The sequence below is a fragment of the Vulpes lagopus genome, chromosome 12 (assembly GCF_018345385.1).
Source record: "Vulpes lagopus strain Blue_001 chromosome 12, ASM1834538v1, whole genome shotgun sequence".
Lineage (NCBI taxonomy): Eukaryota > Metazoa > Chordata > Mammalia > Carnivora > Canidae > Vulpes > Vulpes lagopus.
The window spans coordinates 60,804,765-60,819,486 of NC_054835.1; the positions used below are offsets into that span (position 1 = coordinate 60,804,765).

Below are 14,722 nucleotides of genomic sequence, written 5' to 3' on the forward strand. Positions count from 1 at the left end.
CACACACATGCTTGAACACATGTATACAGGCGCCCACACTGACCCTGGTGCTGACCCTCTACCTGGACACAGTCTCTGCAGGACGGGCCTTGGCCCTGGCGGCTGTGCCAGTGCTTCGGGAGTGAACACCCGTGCCCACCCCAGACGGACACCGAAGGGTGGGGCCTGTATGTGCACGTGGGTGTGCCTGTGTGTGCAAGGGGAGCAAGTCCTGGCTCACCGACCCAGGGTCCCTGTGACCTCGCTCCTGCCAGGTCACGTCCAGTGTCCTCAGGAGCATGGCGTCCTTGTCCACAAGCAGAGACGGTGGCGTAAAGCCTCTAGCCCCGGCTGTAGGCACTTGGGTTCTGGAGGGAAAGCTGGCTGCAGGGAGGGCCTGGCACCACACGGCAGAGCCCAGCTGGGGCTGAGGGTGAGTCTGGCCCTGGTGACTGCCCTGGGAAGACCGGTGTGTCCCACGGGGGGGGGGCTGGGCCCCTCAGGAGCCACAGCTGGCACGAGGCGTCCACCTCACTAATCGATTACACTGTTCGGTTCAGGCCTGAGCGGTGAGAACTGGCCCGGCCAGCCCGTCAGGGTAAAATCTGGGGTAAAATTCTACACGTCACGTGACTGGGAACCCCGTTCGCCCGTGAGGTCATTCATGCTGCTGCATCTCCAGCTGCTGCGTGTGGTCGCACGTGGGGTGGTCCCAGGACGGCGTTGAGACCCCGGGGTTTGGAACTGACCCCCCTCGCTGTGTGCAGCACCCTGGGGTCGGCCTGCTCCCGAAGGCGGGGGCGGGGGGGTCAAGTGCCCTGAGCAGCGGCCAGGGAGGCAGGCCCAAGGGGTCCCGGTGCCTGGTTCCCCCTCCTCCCCGCCCCCCAGCCCCTTCCCAGCAGGACAAGGTCCAGCCTGGATGTGGCCTAGGAGGCTGTGAGAGTTGGGGGGGCCTCCGTCCCGGTGCAGCAGCCGGGGCCTGGCACACAGCCGCTCAGTCCCCGTCCCTCCAGGAGCCAGCTGGCCCCGGGCCCTCCCGCCCAGGTGAGGGGGGGCAGATCAGGTGGGGGGGTGAGGGCCGCAGGGGGTGAGGGCCTCTGCGCGGCCCTGCGGGAGCCACGTGGGGGTGGGGGCCGTTGGGAACGTGCGGAATTCAGTGTCAACACTGGCCATTGTGCGCTGCCCCTGGGCGGGTGGCGATTTACAAAAACAGCCGCGGTTCGGCGCATATCCGCGCGGTGAGGTCACGGCTGCGGCTCTGGAATTCCGTCTTCAGAAGCGCTCGGCTCCCCAGGCCGCATACCTCCTAGTCATCAGTTCGATCGTGGGCAAGAAGAAAAAATGCTAAAAAAACAGAGCACAAAACACCCCCAGGGCTGTGTGCGAGGGCGGGGAGGGCACGGCCGAGAAGGGGGGCTCCGGCCGGAGCCCTGGCCGTGCCTACGGGTCCCTGCGTGGGCCTCGTCGCCCCCGAGCCTCCGTCCTCTGTGTCCCTGGGCCCCAGGGGGGGTGGCGGCAGGAGAGGGGGTCCTAGTGGCCCCCAGGCCCCTCCCAGCCCTGGCACGGATCTGCCCGGCTGCAGCTCAGAGCAAAGGCCCCCTGCTTCCCCCTTTATCACTGCCGAGCGCACCAAAATGTCCCCAAAGGAGCTCTCTCGAAAACAGGGGACTGAACACACTGATGGTGTCAACGTACAAGAGACCCGGTGTCTGCCCAGAAGTCCGCGTGTCTCCCCTGGCCCTGGGGCGCCCAAGGCACGGCGACAGGGACTGGGGTCCGAGGTGGGTCGGGGTGGGAGGTCCGACGAGGGCCTGTGCAGCGGGGTGGGGGGCTGGCAGGCAGCGCCCACCCCCGTGTCGACGGCATCGCTCCATCAGCCTCGGGAACTCACGCAGGTGGAAGGACAGGGTCCCAGGCCAGACCCTCTGTCCTGGCCACTCCTGGCTTCTGCCTCAAGGGCTCCTGGTCCGCGAGGCTCCCCCACAGGGGCTTAGGCCGGGGACCCCACACTTCCCGGACGGGCTCCTCGGGGCCCCTGCCCTGCTTCTACCTCTCCCGATCCTGGGCTGGGCTCCTTCCCCTGCTTGACTTCTGCAGGGGCCCCCATGGCTCTGAGCCCACAAGGTGGCTGGTGGCTGGGAAAGGGCCCTGGTCCCAGCTCTCTGACCGCCTTGTCTGGCCCCCCCCCCAAAGCGGGGTCTGCAGCCCTCAGCCCCACTCACTGTCTTGCCACGGGGTTGGGGGTCCTGGGATTGCTGGCTGGTGCCTGCGCTGTGGAGGCGTCTCCAGGGGGCGTGGGGTGGGGGGAGGCAAGCAGGGGAGGCCCCAGGACACCCTCTGCGGTCCCCGATCTAGGCCCAGAGCTTGGGAAGAGACGGGACAGCATGGAGGACGTGAGGCCTGGCCAGAGGCGTACCTTGCTTCTTCCTGGGACCCCGTGGCCATCCCTTGGGGCTGCTTCAGCGTGTCCCTTCCCCTGAGCGCCTGGCGGTGATGGTGCAAAGGCCCAAGGGGGTCAGTCTGTGCTGGTGCAGCTGGGGGGCAGATGCCGGGGCCCACCTTGCCGCCACACTCCAGGTAGCATGTGCTGGCTCGTGCCAGCCGAGGGGGGGGTGAGCCCACGCGGGCCCCAGGACAGCGCCCAGAGGGCCCAGCCAGCCAGCCCTGCCCGCGGCACCATCCCTGGGGCTCCCTGGGCTGGCTGCAGGCCCAGCGGTGCGAGGGGCGCCCGTCTTGGCTGCCCCTGGCCCTCGGCGCCCCGAGATTGCATCGGGCACTTAGGCCTCTGTGTACATAAGAGACAATCGGAGAACAAGCCCCGTGGGGAGGGGAGCGGCGGGGGGTGGGCGTCCATCACCACTCCAGATAGAGCACCCTCGGCGGGCGCTGCTGCCACGTGGTGTCCATGTGTCTCCGTTGCTGGCTGGGTCTTGCGAAGGTTCTCCCCTGGGTGGGCAGGTCAGATCCAGCGTCCGGGTCTGGCCAGCTCTTGGGGCTCCGGCCAGCCAGAACAGGGGACCCCCCAGGCAAATGGCCGGTGGCCCAGTGGTTGACGGGCCTCCCCGGGCCCTGCCAGCCGCAGCCTCCAGAGTGGGTGGCCCGGTACGAGCAGCACGTGAGGTAGCCCTCGGCCGTGACGCTGCTGGGCAGTGTGGAGGATGGACCAGGCCGGCGACACAAAGGGACCAGCCCTGCGGGGTGGGGACAGGCTGTGGCTCTGGGCCTCCATCCCTGATGGCCACGCGGGCACTGCTGGGGAGCATCCCGGCTGGCGGGGGCCCACGAGGTCCTATACCTGTGGCTCCTGGGGTGTGATGCATCCTCGCCCCGAGTGCTGTGCGTCCACATGCGGCTGCAGCCTATAGGACAGATGCCAAGTCCAGAGGGTCCCGGCTCCTGCTGGGGCAGCCGTGGCTGGGCCTCTGTCAGGCGTGGAGGGGCGGGGGTCTCCTCGGGGCTGTGCCCTCAGGGGCTCCTTCGCCCACCCTGGCCTCTCCCGGAGGACCTCAAGTGCAGCCAGCAGGGCCCACGCCTGAGCCTGGTGCCCGGGGAGGGCGGGCTCCAGCTGTGCCTCAGTCTCCCCACCCCCTGTGCCTTCTGATTGCTCCTGGCTCTCCCCGGAGAGCTGGTTTCTGGGGCTCTGGGGGGGGGCAGCCTTTGCAAAAGAACTGGGGAAGGTCTCCTGCCTTCCCCCAGCCCGTCCTCAGGCGGTGGACCCTCCGCGGCCTGTGCCCCCGGCCCTGCTAGGCGTGCAGAGGGACAGCCGCTCCTCCCCAGCTCCGGCCGCCAAGTCCCCAGCTGGACAGCGCTTGGCGCGGGTCGGAGAGCCCAGGCAGGATGCGTGCTGGCCGACGTGAGCCCGTGGAGCCCGGCACTGGCCGGGAGACCAGGCGCCTTCCCGAGCCGAGGGCGGGGGAAGAGCAAGGGCCTTGGCCGGCACCGCTCCAGACCCCAGGGCTCAGCTCCCACCTCGGCCCCCCGGTGCCCTGCTTCCTGCCTCAGGGCACAGCCGGGAAGGGGGGCTCGCTGTCCGCCTGCGTCTCTCAGTGGCTGGACACGGCACCTGCCCCCGCCCTCTGGGGGCGCCTCTGCGTGCGTGCCCTGGTCCAGGTAGGGCGGACTCTGGCATGGGGGTGCAGGAGATGGGGGACCCCAGATGTGGGGGGTGGAGGAGACTCGAGGGGGGCACAGGCCTGGGAGGGCACAGGAGCCAGACCCCCAGGACCCCAGATGCTGTGCCCGAGGCACCGGCTCCTCCCTACCTGAGCAGCATGTCTGAGGCCCAGCCCCAGGCGCTTTGGGGACCAGCGCAGGACACGCCGGACAGGGCGGGAGCACACTGACCGCCAGCCCACGGAGGGTGGGGCCCACAGCCGCAGGAATGTTGGCCCGAATGGAAACCACCAGAGGACGAGCCCTGCCCCCGAGTCTGCGGCTCAGGGGCCACGTCCCTCCCCGATGCGTCCTGGCCCCCCAGTCCCATGCTGCTCTTCGGGGGACTCAGGAAGCTCAGGGCCCAACTTGGGTGAGGACGGGGGTTCAAGTCAGATGGGGAAGGCCTGGAGGGCGTGGGGTGGACGTTCTCAGCGAGCCAGGATTTCTCCGGTCAGCGTCACCTGTCGTCCCTCCGGGGGCCCCGCAGAGCCTGAGGGCTCCAGGTGGGCTCAGCTGTGCCGGGGGAGCCCCCAGTGCAGGGGGAGCCGTGTCAGGCTCCACGGCGGAAGGTGGGTGCCCCCCCCGGCAGAGGTGAGGGCTTGGTGGGGGGAGCAGAGGAGGATTTGCTGGGGAGGCCGCGGCGAGAGGCTGGGAGTTTTAAATAGCACGTTATAATCTCAAACCACACGCGAAAACACGCTGTGAGAGGAGTGTTGGGAAGGTCAGAAAACTGAAAAATAAAAGGAAGAAAATCTGAGTCACCACCGCGTCCTGTGAGACAAACAGGCGCTAAACTGCCGTCGGTGACGCGCGGGCTCCGGCACCCGAGCCTCGTGGCCCTTCTCTTGCTTCCTAGGAGGGTCCTGGGCAGAGAACGGAGTGAGGGGCTGGTGCCTGGGGAGGAGGAGGCCGGCACGGGGGCCTGGGGCGCGGGGCTGGGGCTCCGCTGCGGGACAGACGTGACCCCCTGGCCACCTGAGCTCGTTGCCACGGGGCGTTTCTGCGAGAGCCCTGTGGCACCCGTGCAGCTGGGGACCACGTCCCGTGCACAGCACCCAGCACCCGGCCTGGGCCATGCAGCTGGCCCGATGGCCTTTGGGGCTGAGGCCCCTGATCCACCCGTGGCTTTGCCCCTCTGGCTTCGTGAACAGAGTCCCTGGGTGGCCACTTGCCTCGGAGCCCAGAGCCAGGACGAGGGGCCCCTGGGTCCCACTGGCGGCCCTCGGACCCCAGGCCTAGCGGGCCTGCCTTCTGCGGAGCAGGAAATAGGACGGTCAGCGCAGTTCCCCGGGACCGTGACCGCCGCTGGCCTGGTTCCGCCCTAGGCACGAAGGCAGGGGGCGGGGGGGATGCTGGGCTCTGGAGTCTCCAGCGGGTGCTGGGCTGACCTCGGTCCCGGCTGCTTGTCCGTGCTGCCTGGAGCCTGCTGGGTGCGCGGGGCAGCTCTGCACGCCTCCGGCCAGGGGCAGCAGGCCGCGGTGCGGCGGTGTCACGGCCCAGGAATGCAGGAGGACGGGCCGGGGTCTGGCACGGACACATGGCAAGACACCAAGAATGTGCCTCATCCAGAGATAATTGTGCGTTTGGGGAATATGCGTAACAGACCCAGCAAGGCCCCGATGCCGCCTGCGTCCCTGGGAGCTGAGGCCGCGGCTGGGAAGGCGGCCGCCCCCTCGGGAGGTGATCTGGGCGCGGCCTCGGGGCGGGGGGCGTGGGGGGATCTGTCGCGGCCCCTGGGGGGGCGGGGGGACGGAGGCTGTGGGCGAGGGCGCGCCTGCTGACTTGGGGGGGCGAGTGCGGGCGGGCAGCGGGCCTGAATGACCCCATTGTGTGCAGCAGGCCCCGGGGAGAGATCCGCGCGAAAGTGCTGCCTCCCCTTTTAGAAAACTTGGACGTCGCAGCACAGCGGGGAGAGCACATCGTGGGCCCCCCCAAGCCGGCCTCCACTGCCCCTTGGGGCGCGGCCCCCAGGACCGCTCAGGCCGCGTGCCCGGTGTGTGAGCGCGCGCCCACGTCTCGGGGCCACCCACATGCCGTGACATTTCCACTGTGGTGAAGTGCACATCGCCCATCATTTGCCATTTTAGGCACGTTCAGTGCACGCCCGGCTGGGTTGTGCACGTTCACGTTGTGCCGCTGCCACCGTCCGTCTCCAGATTCTTTGTCTTGTAAGAGGGAGCCTGTCCCATGCCGTCTCCGCCCCGGTGCCCGCGTCCACTGGCCGTCCCCAGGGCCTCCCGGGAGCGCAACCGTGTGGGACGCGTCCCTCTTCGTCGTGCTCTCCGTGTCCACCCACGTGGCAGCGTGGGTCAGACCCTCCTCCTTTCTGCGGCTGAGTCATATTCTGCTGAACTACGTTCCACGTTTTGTTCATCCGTCCACCCAGCCGCGGACACTCGGGCCGTTCCCGCATCGTGACGCTGCCGTGAACCAGGGTGTGCAGAGCAGAACGGCACCCGTGGACTCTTGCAAAACGTTCTCGTTTCCCTGAGGAATACGGCCAGCTCCGGAGTTGAGCGAGCAAGCGGCCCAGGGTCCTTGAGCCTTCGCCGCTGGAGGGTCGGGGTCCCTCTAGCTCGCGACCTCAGTCCAAGTTCTTCTGACAGCCAACAGGGAGCACGTGGGTGCTGGCCGTGAGGCATGGGGGGGGGGGCGCCGCTCCATCCACTGCGCTTCGGGCCCACAGACCCACTTGGCAGAGCGGGGTGCCGGGTCCCCCGTACCTGACGGGCCTCCGCGGCCTGCGAGCTAGCGGAAGGCAGAGGCTCCAGCCGGGCCCGTGGGGAAGCAGCCTCGTGCTGGGTCGGCTAAGGCCCGGGTGCCCAGGCCACGGCCCAGCGTGGCTTGACCACATGCACCAGTCCTGCTTCTCCTGCCCTGCACGCTCGGGGCAGTGTGTCCTCCGTGGGGATGAGCCTCCCTTTCTTCTCTGAACTGGTAGAGGTGCGGCCGGGTGGAGCGGAGAAGCAGACGTGGCCAGGCCTTGGCGGAAGGTCCCCACGTTCTAGGAGGACGTGCTGCACGTGCGAGGCTTGCGGCAGGCGCTCTGGGGAGAGGCCCAGGGATCTGCCCCGGGCCGGGGCCTGGTAAGGGTGGGGATGGGGACGCAAGAGGGCGACCCTGTGCGCACCCTCCGAGGGGCTCTCCTCCCCTCTCCCGGGACAGGCCTCCTGAGGTGCTGGACATGGACTCCGGCCTGTGAGTCCCCAGGAGGCTGTGGCTGGGCCTGCCCTGGGTTAGGGCCGGGGACCCCTCCTTAACCCACTTTTGAGAATAGACTTTGAGGAGCTTGGTGTTTAAAATCACAAAATGACTACTGTTCTCCTACTTATCAAAGTGCCCATTGTTCACGACCCAGGGATGATCTATTTTAATCTTTGGGTGTGGATGATTTTCTCTACTTGTATACACATGGGTATGTTTTCAGGGTTTTCAAAGTTAGGATCACAGTATACATGCTGTTTTCTGGATTGATCTTTAATTTTTTTTTTAAGATTTATTTATTTATTGAGAGAGAGAGAGAGCACGCAAGAGCGGGAAGGGCGGAGGGAGAAGAGAGACTCTCAAGCAGACTCCATGCCCAGCGTGGAGCCAACCCTGAAATCACAACCTGAGCTGAAATCCAGGTGGACGCTCAATGGACTGCACCACCTAGGGGCCCCTAAAATTTAATTTCTTGCAAACAGATTTCCTCGCCCTCTGCCTGAGTGGGGACGTGAGCCTGTGCCCCTGATACTTCTACTTTGACAACAAGGAAACCAGAACCAGAGGAACACACACAGAGGCGCTGCCCGCTGGCCGGCTGGGAGGGTGGGGGCCTGGGGGCGGGGGGCTCCTGTGTGCGGGGGCCGGCAGCAGACTGAGGACCCAGAGGCACCGCACTGGTCACTTCTAGATCCGAGAGCCCTGTGCTGCCCCTGAGCCTTGCCGGCTCCACAGGAGGGGCCTCTCCCCTGCCCCGGCTGCCCCAGCTCTGGGCATTCGGGGCCCCAGACTGCTCAAACCCCACCAGGTCCATCGCGGAGGCCAGTGTACTGCCGTTTCAAGTCGGCTGCTCACTTTGAAACCCAAGAAGTCTGATGATAATATCACCAGCGACAGAGCCAGGTCTGCTGCTAATTACCATTTGACATTCTGGCCGAGTCCAGCGTGGGGGGAACCATACAAAGCTATTCATGCGGCTCAGGGCGACATCAAATGCAACTCCCCCACCCGTGGGCAGCATGTCCCCCGCGAAGGCCGCCCGCAGGGTGTCTGAGGTTATTGCGGAGGGAGAGGCCAGTTGGGGGTGACACAGACAGAGAGTCATTCTCTGCGAGGAGAGGCCACGTGTTTCTGGAGAGGGAGCCGATCCAGGCCAACGTCCTCTGAGACCTGGGAGGGTGGCTGAGTGTTCAGGGAGGAGGTGAAGGCTCCAGCGCCTGAGGCACACGGTCCCTGCACAGGGCTCTTGGGTGGGCAGCCAGGAAGGGTGTGTCCCCCCTCGTGCCCCCCGGAAGACCTGCTCTCTCCAGCCTTCTCCCTGGCTGCCCAGGAGGAGCCAAGACATGCATGCGTCCCTCACGAGTGTCTAGAAGAGCCTCCAAAGTGGTTTTCTCTTCAAGCTCTTACTGTTTGTGCACTCATTTTGGGAAGATTTTGTTCTGATTTTTTGCCCCAAATGAACAAATTATACGTACGGTTTTTGCCTTTTACTCATCAGCAGGCCAAGAGCACAAGTGCGTGAAGACAGATTGTCATCTGTTCCATGGCTGAGGGCTCCTGGTCTCCATCACAGGGTCATGGGCACCAGACAGCAGCTCTCGCGTCTCAAGATGGACCACATCCATCGGCAGGGTGGCCAGTGGCTACACAGCAAAACAGTGAAAGTCCGATGCCCAGAGCCTGGGGTCAGGCCCTCCCTGCCTGCTCCCCCACGGGTGTTCCACTGGTCTGTGGGGCCAGACACTCAGGCAGAGCCGAACAGGTGGGCCACGACCCTGCCCCAGGGGGAAACCAGTGGCTCCCGTCAACAAAACATGCTACTTCCATAGGACAGGCACTGCGGGCCCCAAGAAGTGGCACGCTGCTACACGTCCTAGCACGGCGAACCTCGATGACACGCTCCTAGGTGAAGGAAGCCAGACACAGGAGGAAGGGCCACGCGTCACGTGATCCACTGACATGTGGGGTCCAGAGCAGGGAAATCTAGAGGTAGAAGCGGCCTGTGGCTGCCTGGGGCTGGGGAGTGGGGTGGGGGGATGAGTGCTAGGGCTTTCCTTTTGGGTGGTGACATTTTGGAGCTAGAAAGAGGTGATGGTCGCACAACACTGTGAATGCACTAAATGTCACCGAATTGTACACTTTCAAATGTTTAAAAGTTTATTTTACATGTGGGTTTTAGGTCAATCAAAAAGAAGAGCTGTTTTTTCAGGGTTCCCTGAGAACAGAGCACCAAAGTCTCCCAGGGCCGCACATCTCTCCTTTCTTTACTGGACACTAGAGACAACCACAGGCTTAGGTTGGGACATTGGAATATGCCTCTTCCCCTCTGGCGCTGACCGTCCCAAGAGGCGAAGCCAGAAAGGAGGAGGAGGAGGCGGAGCCAGGGTGGGAGGAGGCGGAGCCAGGGTGGGAGGAGGTGGAGCCAGGGAGGAAGGAGGCGGAGCCATGGTGGGAGGAGGCGGACCCAGGGAAGAAGGAGGCGGAGCCATGGTGGGAGGAGGCGGAGCCATGGTGGGAGGAGGCGGAGCCATGGTGGGAGGAGGCGGACCCAGGGAAGAAGGAGGCGGAGCCAGAAAGGAGGAGGCGGAGCCATGGTGGGAGGAGGCGGAGCCATGGTGGGAGGAGGTGGAGCCAGGGTGGGAGGAGGCGGAGCCAGGGTGGGAGGAGGTGGAGCCAGGGAGGAAGGAGGCGGAGCCAGAAAGGAGGAGGCGGAGCCAGGGTGGGAGGAGGCGGAGCCAGGGTGGGAGGAGGCGGAGCCAGGGTGGGAGGAGGCGGAGCCAGGGAGGAAGGAGGCGGAGCCATGGAGGAGGAGCCGCCAAGACAGGAGAAAGGTTTGGAGCTGTGATGCGGGGTCCCTCGAGATGGTCCCTCGGTTTAAGGGGACTATTTCCGTCTGAGCGTCATGCTGTATTGTGTCCAACAGCTCCGGGTGACTCAGTGGGGCACGTCCATTCATGGCGCTCTGTTGGGCTGCCCACCCTAGCGGGGGCCTGGCACTGAGCCCTCCCACCTGCAGCCGACTTGCGAGGGGCACAGTCGAGCGAACGGTGCTCTGACTCAAATGACCACCCAGGGAAATGGTCCCGATGCCTGAGATGGGACGTGATTAAGTCTGAAGGGTGGGGTAGGGTCATGGGAGGCCAAGGTCTTGGGGGAGATAGGGATGAAGTGAGGCTAGGAAAGGGGAGGGAGCCATGGGGTCAGAGCTGGGGGAGGGCCTGAGTCACTTCCGGACCCTGGGCCCAGCTGAGGGCGTGGCGGCTCCCGCTGGCCCACATCCCAGGCCAGAGCTCTTCTTCCGGAGCCCATGTGAGGGGCTTGGTTCACCTTAGAGGATGGCCCCTACCCTTGGGAACCCGGGGTGTCTGGGCTACAGAGCCAAGCCCAGCAGCCCCACCCACCCGAGGGCCACCTGTTCCGCGGCAGGCCAGGTACCCCGGAGAAGAGAGTCAAACCTTCCTGCAGCCCCCTCTTCTCTGGGTGGCACAGTCTCGTGGGAACGGGCTCTCGCCTCTGAAGCAGGCAGCGGGGCGCACACGCCACCAGACTGTCGGGCCAGTTCCCCGCAGCCGGCTGCTCGAGCCTGCGCACGTTGAGTGCACGAGTCCTGGCTCAGCGGGCAGCCGGGCTCCTTGGGCTAAGCTGGGTTTCAGCACCGGGCAGCCTGCGGCTCAGACCTTTAACGACCCATTATCAGCACCCGTGCTGTTTATAAGCCAGTGCTCCCCGCACCCCGACAGTACCTCTCCGTGCAGTCCCCGAACTGCAAGCACGTGAGGCTTTCTCCTCCTCCCCCAAGAGGTCGCCTGCAAGGAGCCCGGGGTTCTCCATGACCCTACCGTGGGAGGGGAGACCCTTCAGCCTGGAAAGGACGAGTTGATGAGTACTGGGGACTCTTGGCACCCTAGTGTCGCAGTACCAGGTGACAAGCATGAGCAGCAGGTGCATGAAAGGCCACCAGCAGCTGATGGCTCTGTCCTGAAGGGCGTGCACTCCGCCCTGTATTGCTCCGGAGGCATGTATGCTGGTGGGAAGATGGCCTCGTAGGTGGACATCACACTCTTGTGAGTTCTGACCTGAAAACTTGTGCGTTCCTTGCGTGTCGGGACTCACAGAGGGGGCTAGCGGAGGGCAAGAGCCCCTCCTCGGTCAGTGCCTCCCTCAATTCCTTGCTGCAGTTTTGTCCTGACCACCCTTTCCCCCGCAGGCACCCCGGGACAGGTGATGTGTGCTCATCGGAAACGGCCTCCTGCTGAGGGGGTGGCCAGGGTCCTCCTCAGCCTCTTACCCAAGCCCCTCCACGCTGCTTTTCTGGGGCCCCTGGGCCAGTTGGATACAATTGAACATCCGAGCAGCTGAGGTGTGAGTGCAGGAGGAGCCTGGATGACTTAGGCCAACTCAAGGGTCTGCATTTCTGTGAGTCTGTCCAAGTCTCACTCAGGGCTGGGCTATCCTGGACCCAAGGCCCCAGTCATTTTTTGCACGGTGACACTAAAAAATCACAAAATGCATGAGAGTGGTGGAGAAAATCTTTTCAGCTTTCTTCTTCCCAGTGGCGAGGACAGCTTGCAGGGTCATGAGCTGTGTCGTGAACTTGCTAGAAGTTCCAGGGTGAGGAGGCCCTGGCACGGTTCCCATGCTCTGTCCCTGCTCAGTGACAAACTGCCAAAGTTCCAGTGGTGACAGAGGCTGGAAGCGGCTCCAACAGGCCACAAAGAGGCCCTGGGGCCTTTGCACCCCAATACTACTTCCCAGTGGGATGCTGCCAGCACCCGTCACAGGCAGGTGTCAGGGAACTGACACCCCCACGTGTAGGCAGTGAGGACACCAGGCGAGCGGCTGGCCTCCTTAAACACTCTCTATGGGGACAGTACGTTGGCAAGGCCGGTCCCCAGCTCGCCGCTGGGCTGCCATTCCAGGCTCTTTGATTTTACACAAGCTGCCTGGCTCTGGGCCTCGGTAAAGACAGCTCCTCCTCAGGGCGCAGCAGCGACCTGTCGCACCCCTCCCTTCGCTGCCCCTGCACCTTCCTTTCCACCATCGTCCTTGCTTGAAGGTGTCTGTGGGCAAGTGGGGTGCAGAGAGGGCGTGTGCGGGCTGCTGGCGGCCTCAGAGCCGGCCGGGGTGCAGGACCTCGCCCCACCCTGGGAGCTCCACGGCGGGCCCGTTGCGCTCGGGGCACATCTGGCGAGGCTGCACGGACGCTGCAGAGCCGGCCCAGGGGCTCCGTCCAGACTTCTGTGCCAACAAGGCAGTTTAGCAAAAGCAGGATATTTCCAGACGGTGCGAACCTCCTGCGGCCGACCCCAGGACCCTGCCCGGTGCCGTGGTAACTGGGTGACCGCGGGCTGTCTCCACGGCAGCAGCCCCTCCTGATGACACTCCAGAGTCCTCATTAGTTTGAGGGACCTGTTTGGGGTTGCCCCGGAGCTGGACCCGCAGGGCGGCTGAGGCCAGAGACTTCAGACTCCTGGTGTCAGAAGTAAATTAAAGGCGGTGAAGAATGAGTGTGCGATGCAGGAGCCAGCGGGGACCCCTGGATGATGGTGGCCTCACGGGGCCAGGCGGCTTTGTTAGCCTCTTACAGCTGACAGGCAGCCCCAGTGGGCAAACACCACGAAGATTGTGACGGGGAAGAGGATTGTTGACCAAACGGGGAAAAAAAAGGCAGCAAGCCTGAGAAAAGGCTTCGGAGGGCAAACAGGAGGCCGCCTGACCCCAGCTCTGCCCGGGCCCGGGCCGGGGGCTTCCCACGCTGGCTGGAAACCACACCGCTCGCCCTCCGGGGTGGGCACCGCCTCCTGCGGGAGCTCCCTGGTCCTGCAGCGGCCCCTCCGCCCGCCGCCTGCCTCAGGGGATGGCATCCAGCAGGCACTCTGTCCAGGGGGCCACAGCCGTCCCCGGGGATAGCTCATGGTCGTCACCCGGGGCAAGACTGAGGGCTTGTCCCAGAAGGACAGGCCGGGAGAAAGTGAACACAGATAAATGGTAAAGGCCCTGCGAAGGCCTGCGCAGACACGGGGCGCCGGGGGGACGGGCCTAGTCCGGTGGGTCTTCTGCAACGACGGCCTAGACCTGGGAGATCGGAGCCAAAGCATCTGAAGGTCACGGGATGATGCCCAAGGAGTGACAGCGGGACTTGGCACCGCAGCCTGGACACTCGCTCGCTAAGCCCCTTTTCCTCGTGGACACGGTCGAGGAGGTGGCTTGAAGGCAGAGCTGCCGTGCTGCGCTGCCCTGGGGCCTCGCCGTGGACATGAGCCCGGCCCACGCCCGACTCCGGTAACTGCCAGCCTGCGGCCTGCTCCTCCTCATGTCCACCCGTGTGCTGGGACACGTGTCCCCCATGTGCATCTGCGCTGCGGGGTCAGGCCCTCCCTCACGTGAGGCATGAAGGCCGGGAGGTCGGACCCACGAGGGCTGCTCGCTCCGCCCGCCCACGGGCTGCCCCAGGGGAGCGGCCCGAGCTCTGTGAATTCCGTCCATGGAGCCGTTTGTAAAGGAAGAGGGGCAGATGTCAAAAGGGAAGGAAAAGAGGAAGAGGAAGCGTTTGCAGAACCAGAGTCCAGGTAGAACCGCAACCGAAAACAGGAACGTGGGACACAGTAGCCGGGGGTGCAGGTGGGCCGTCCCCCCACGCAGCCCCCTCCGCGCCGCAGGTAGGGAAGCCGCCCCGAGCGCGTGTGTCAGTGCTATGTGTCACCGTAGGGATGAGTGACCCCAGAGCCCAGCGCTCGGGCGCGTGCGGCCCTCCCGGCAGGACACGGGGGACGAGGCCGCCTGCCTGTGCCTGGTGATGGCGGGAGACCGGGAGGCAGCATTTCGCTGCTCAGGGAGCGGACGGGAGAGGGAGGAGGCAGGTTGGCCACGGACCCGCAGGGGGAGGCAGGAGGGAAGAGGGGCAGGGGGCTGTGTGTGGTCCCCTGGGCCCGGGAGGGACCGTGGTGCCCTCGGGAGAAGTGAGTGCCAGGGCGGTGACGCGCCGTGACAGCAGCGGAGAGCCACTGATGCAGGACCTGTTTGTCGTGATTTTAGAAGACTTGCAGGAGCCTGGAAGCACCGTGTGCGGAGTGCGTGCCGGGGGCTGGGTCGGGGTCAAGAAGCCGTCGGGCCCTGGGGCCGAAGCCCCTGTAACAACCAGAGAGGGGACTGGGCGCCAGCACCTGCCACCCCGGGTGGGGGAGTGTCTGCGGCCCTGGTGGGCCTGAGACGCCCGGAGGCGCTGGGCCTCGACCCTCCACCTCAAGGTGGCGACGGGTTAGGTGGTGAGGGCTTGTGGTTCAAGGCCCGGGCCTGACCCCACAGCGCGGACGCACACGGGGGACGCGTGTCCCAGCACACAGGTGGGCATGAGGAGGAGCAGGCCACAGGCTGGCAGTTACTG

At 65.2% G+C, this 14,722-nt stretch overlaps 1 protein-coding gene across 1 annotated transcript; it reads right to left on the reverse strand.

Moving 5' to 3' along the window:
- Nucleotides 1-3,032: 3,032 nt before the first annotated feature.
- Nucleotides 3,033-6,547, reverse strand: LOC121474037 (translation initiation factor IF-2-like). The gene is made up of 6 exons (XM_041726867.1): nucleotides 6,431-6,547; nucleotides 5,740-5,867; nucleotides 5,523-5,658; nucleotides 5,307-5,385; nucleotides 3,275-4,463; nucleotides 3,033-3,170 (listed from the first exon to the last, which is right to left on the reverse strand). Exons 1-5 carry the CDS (start codon nucleotides 6,545-6,547, stop codon nucleotides 3,445-3,447), a joined length of 1,479 nt encoding a protein of 492 aa, XP_041582801.1. The 3' UTR covers nucleotides 3,033-3,170; nucleotides 3,275-3,444.
- Between the last annotated feature and the right edge of the window lie 8,175 nt (nucleotides 6,548-14,722).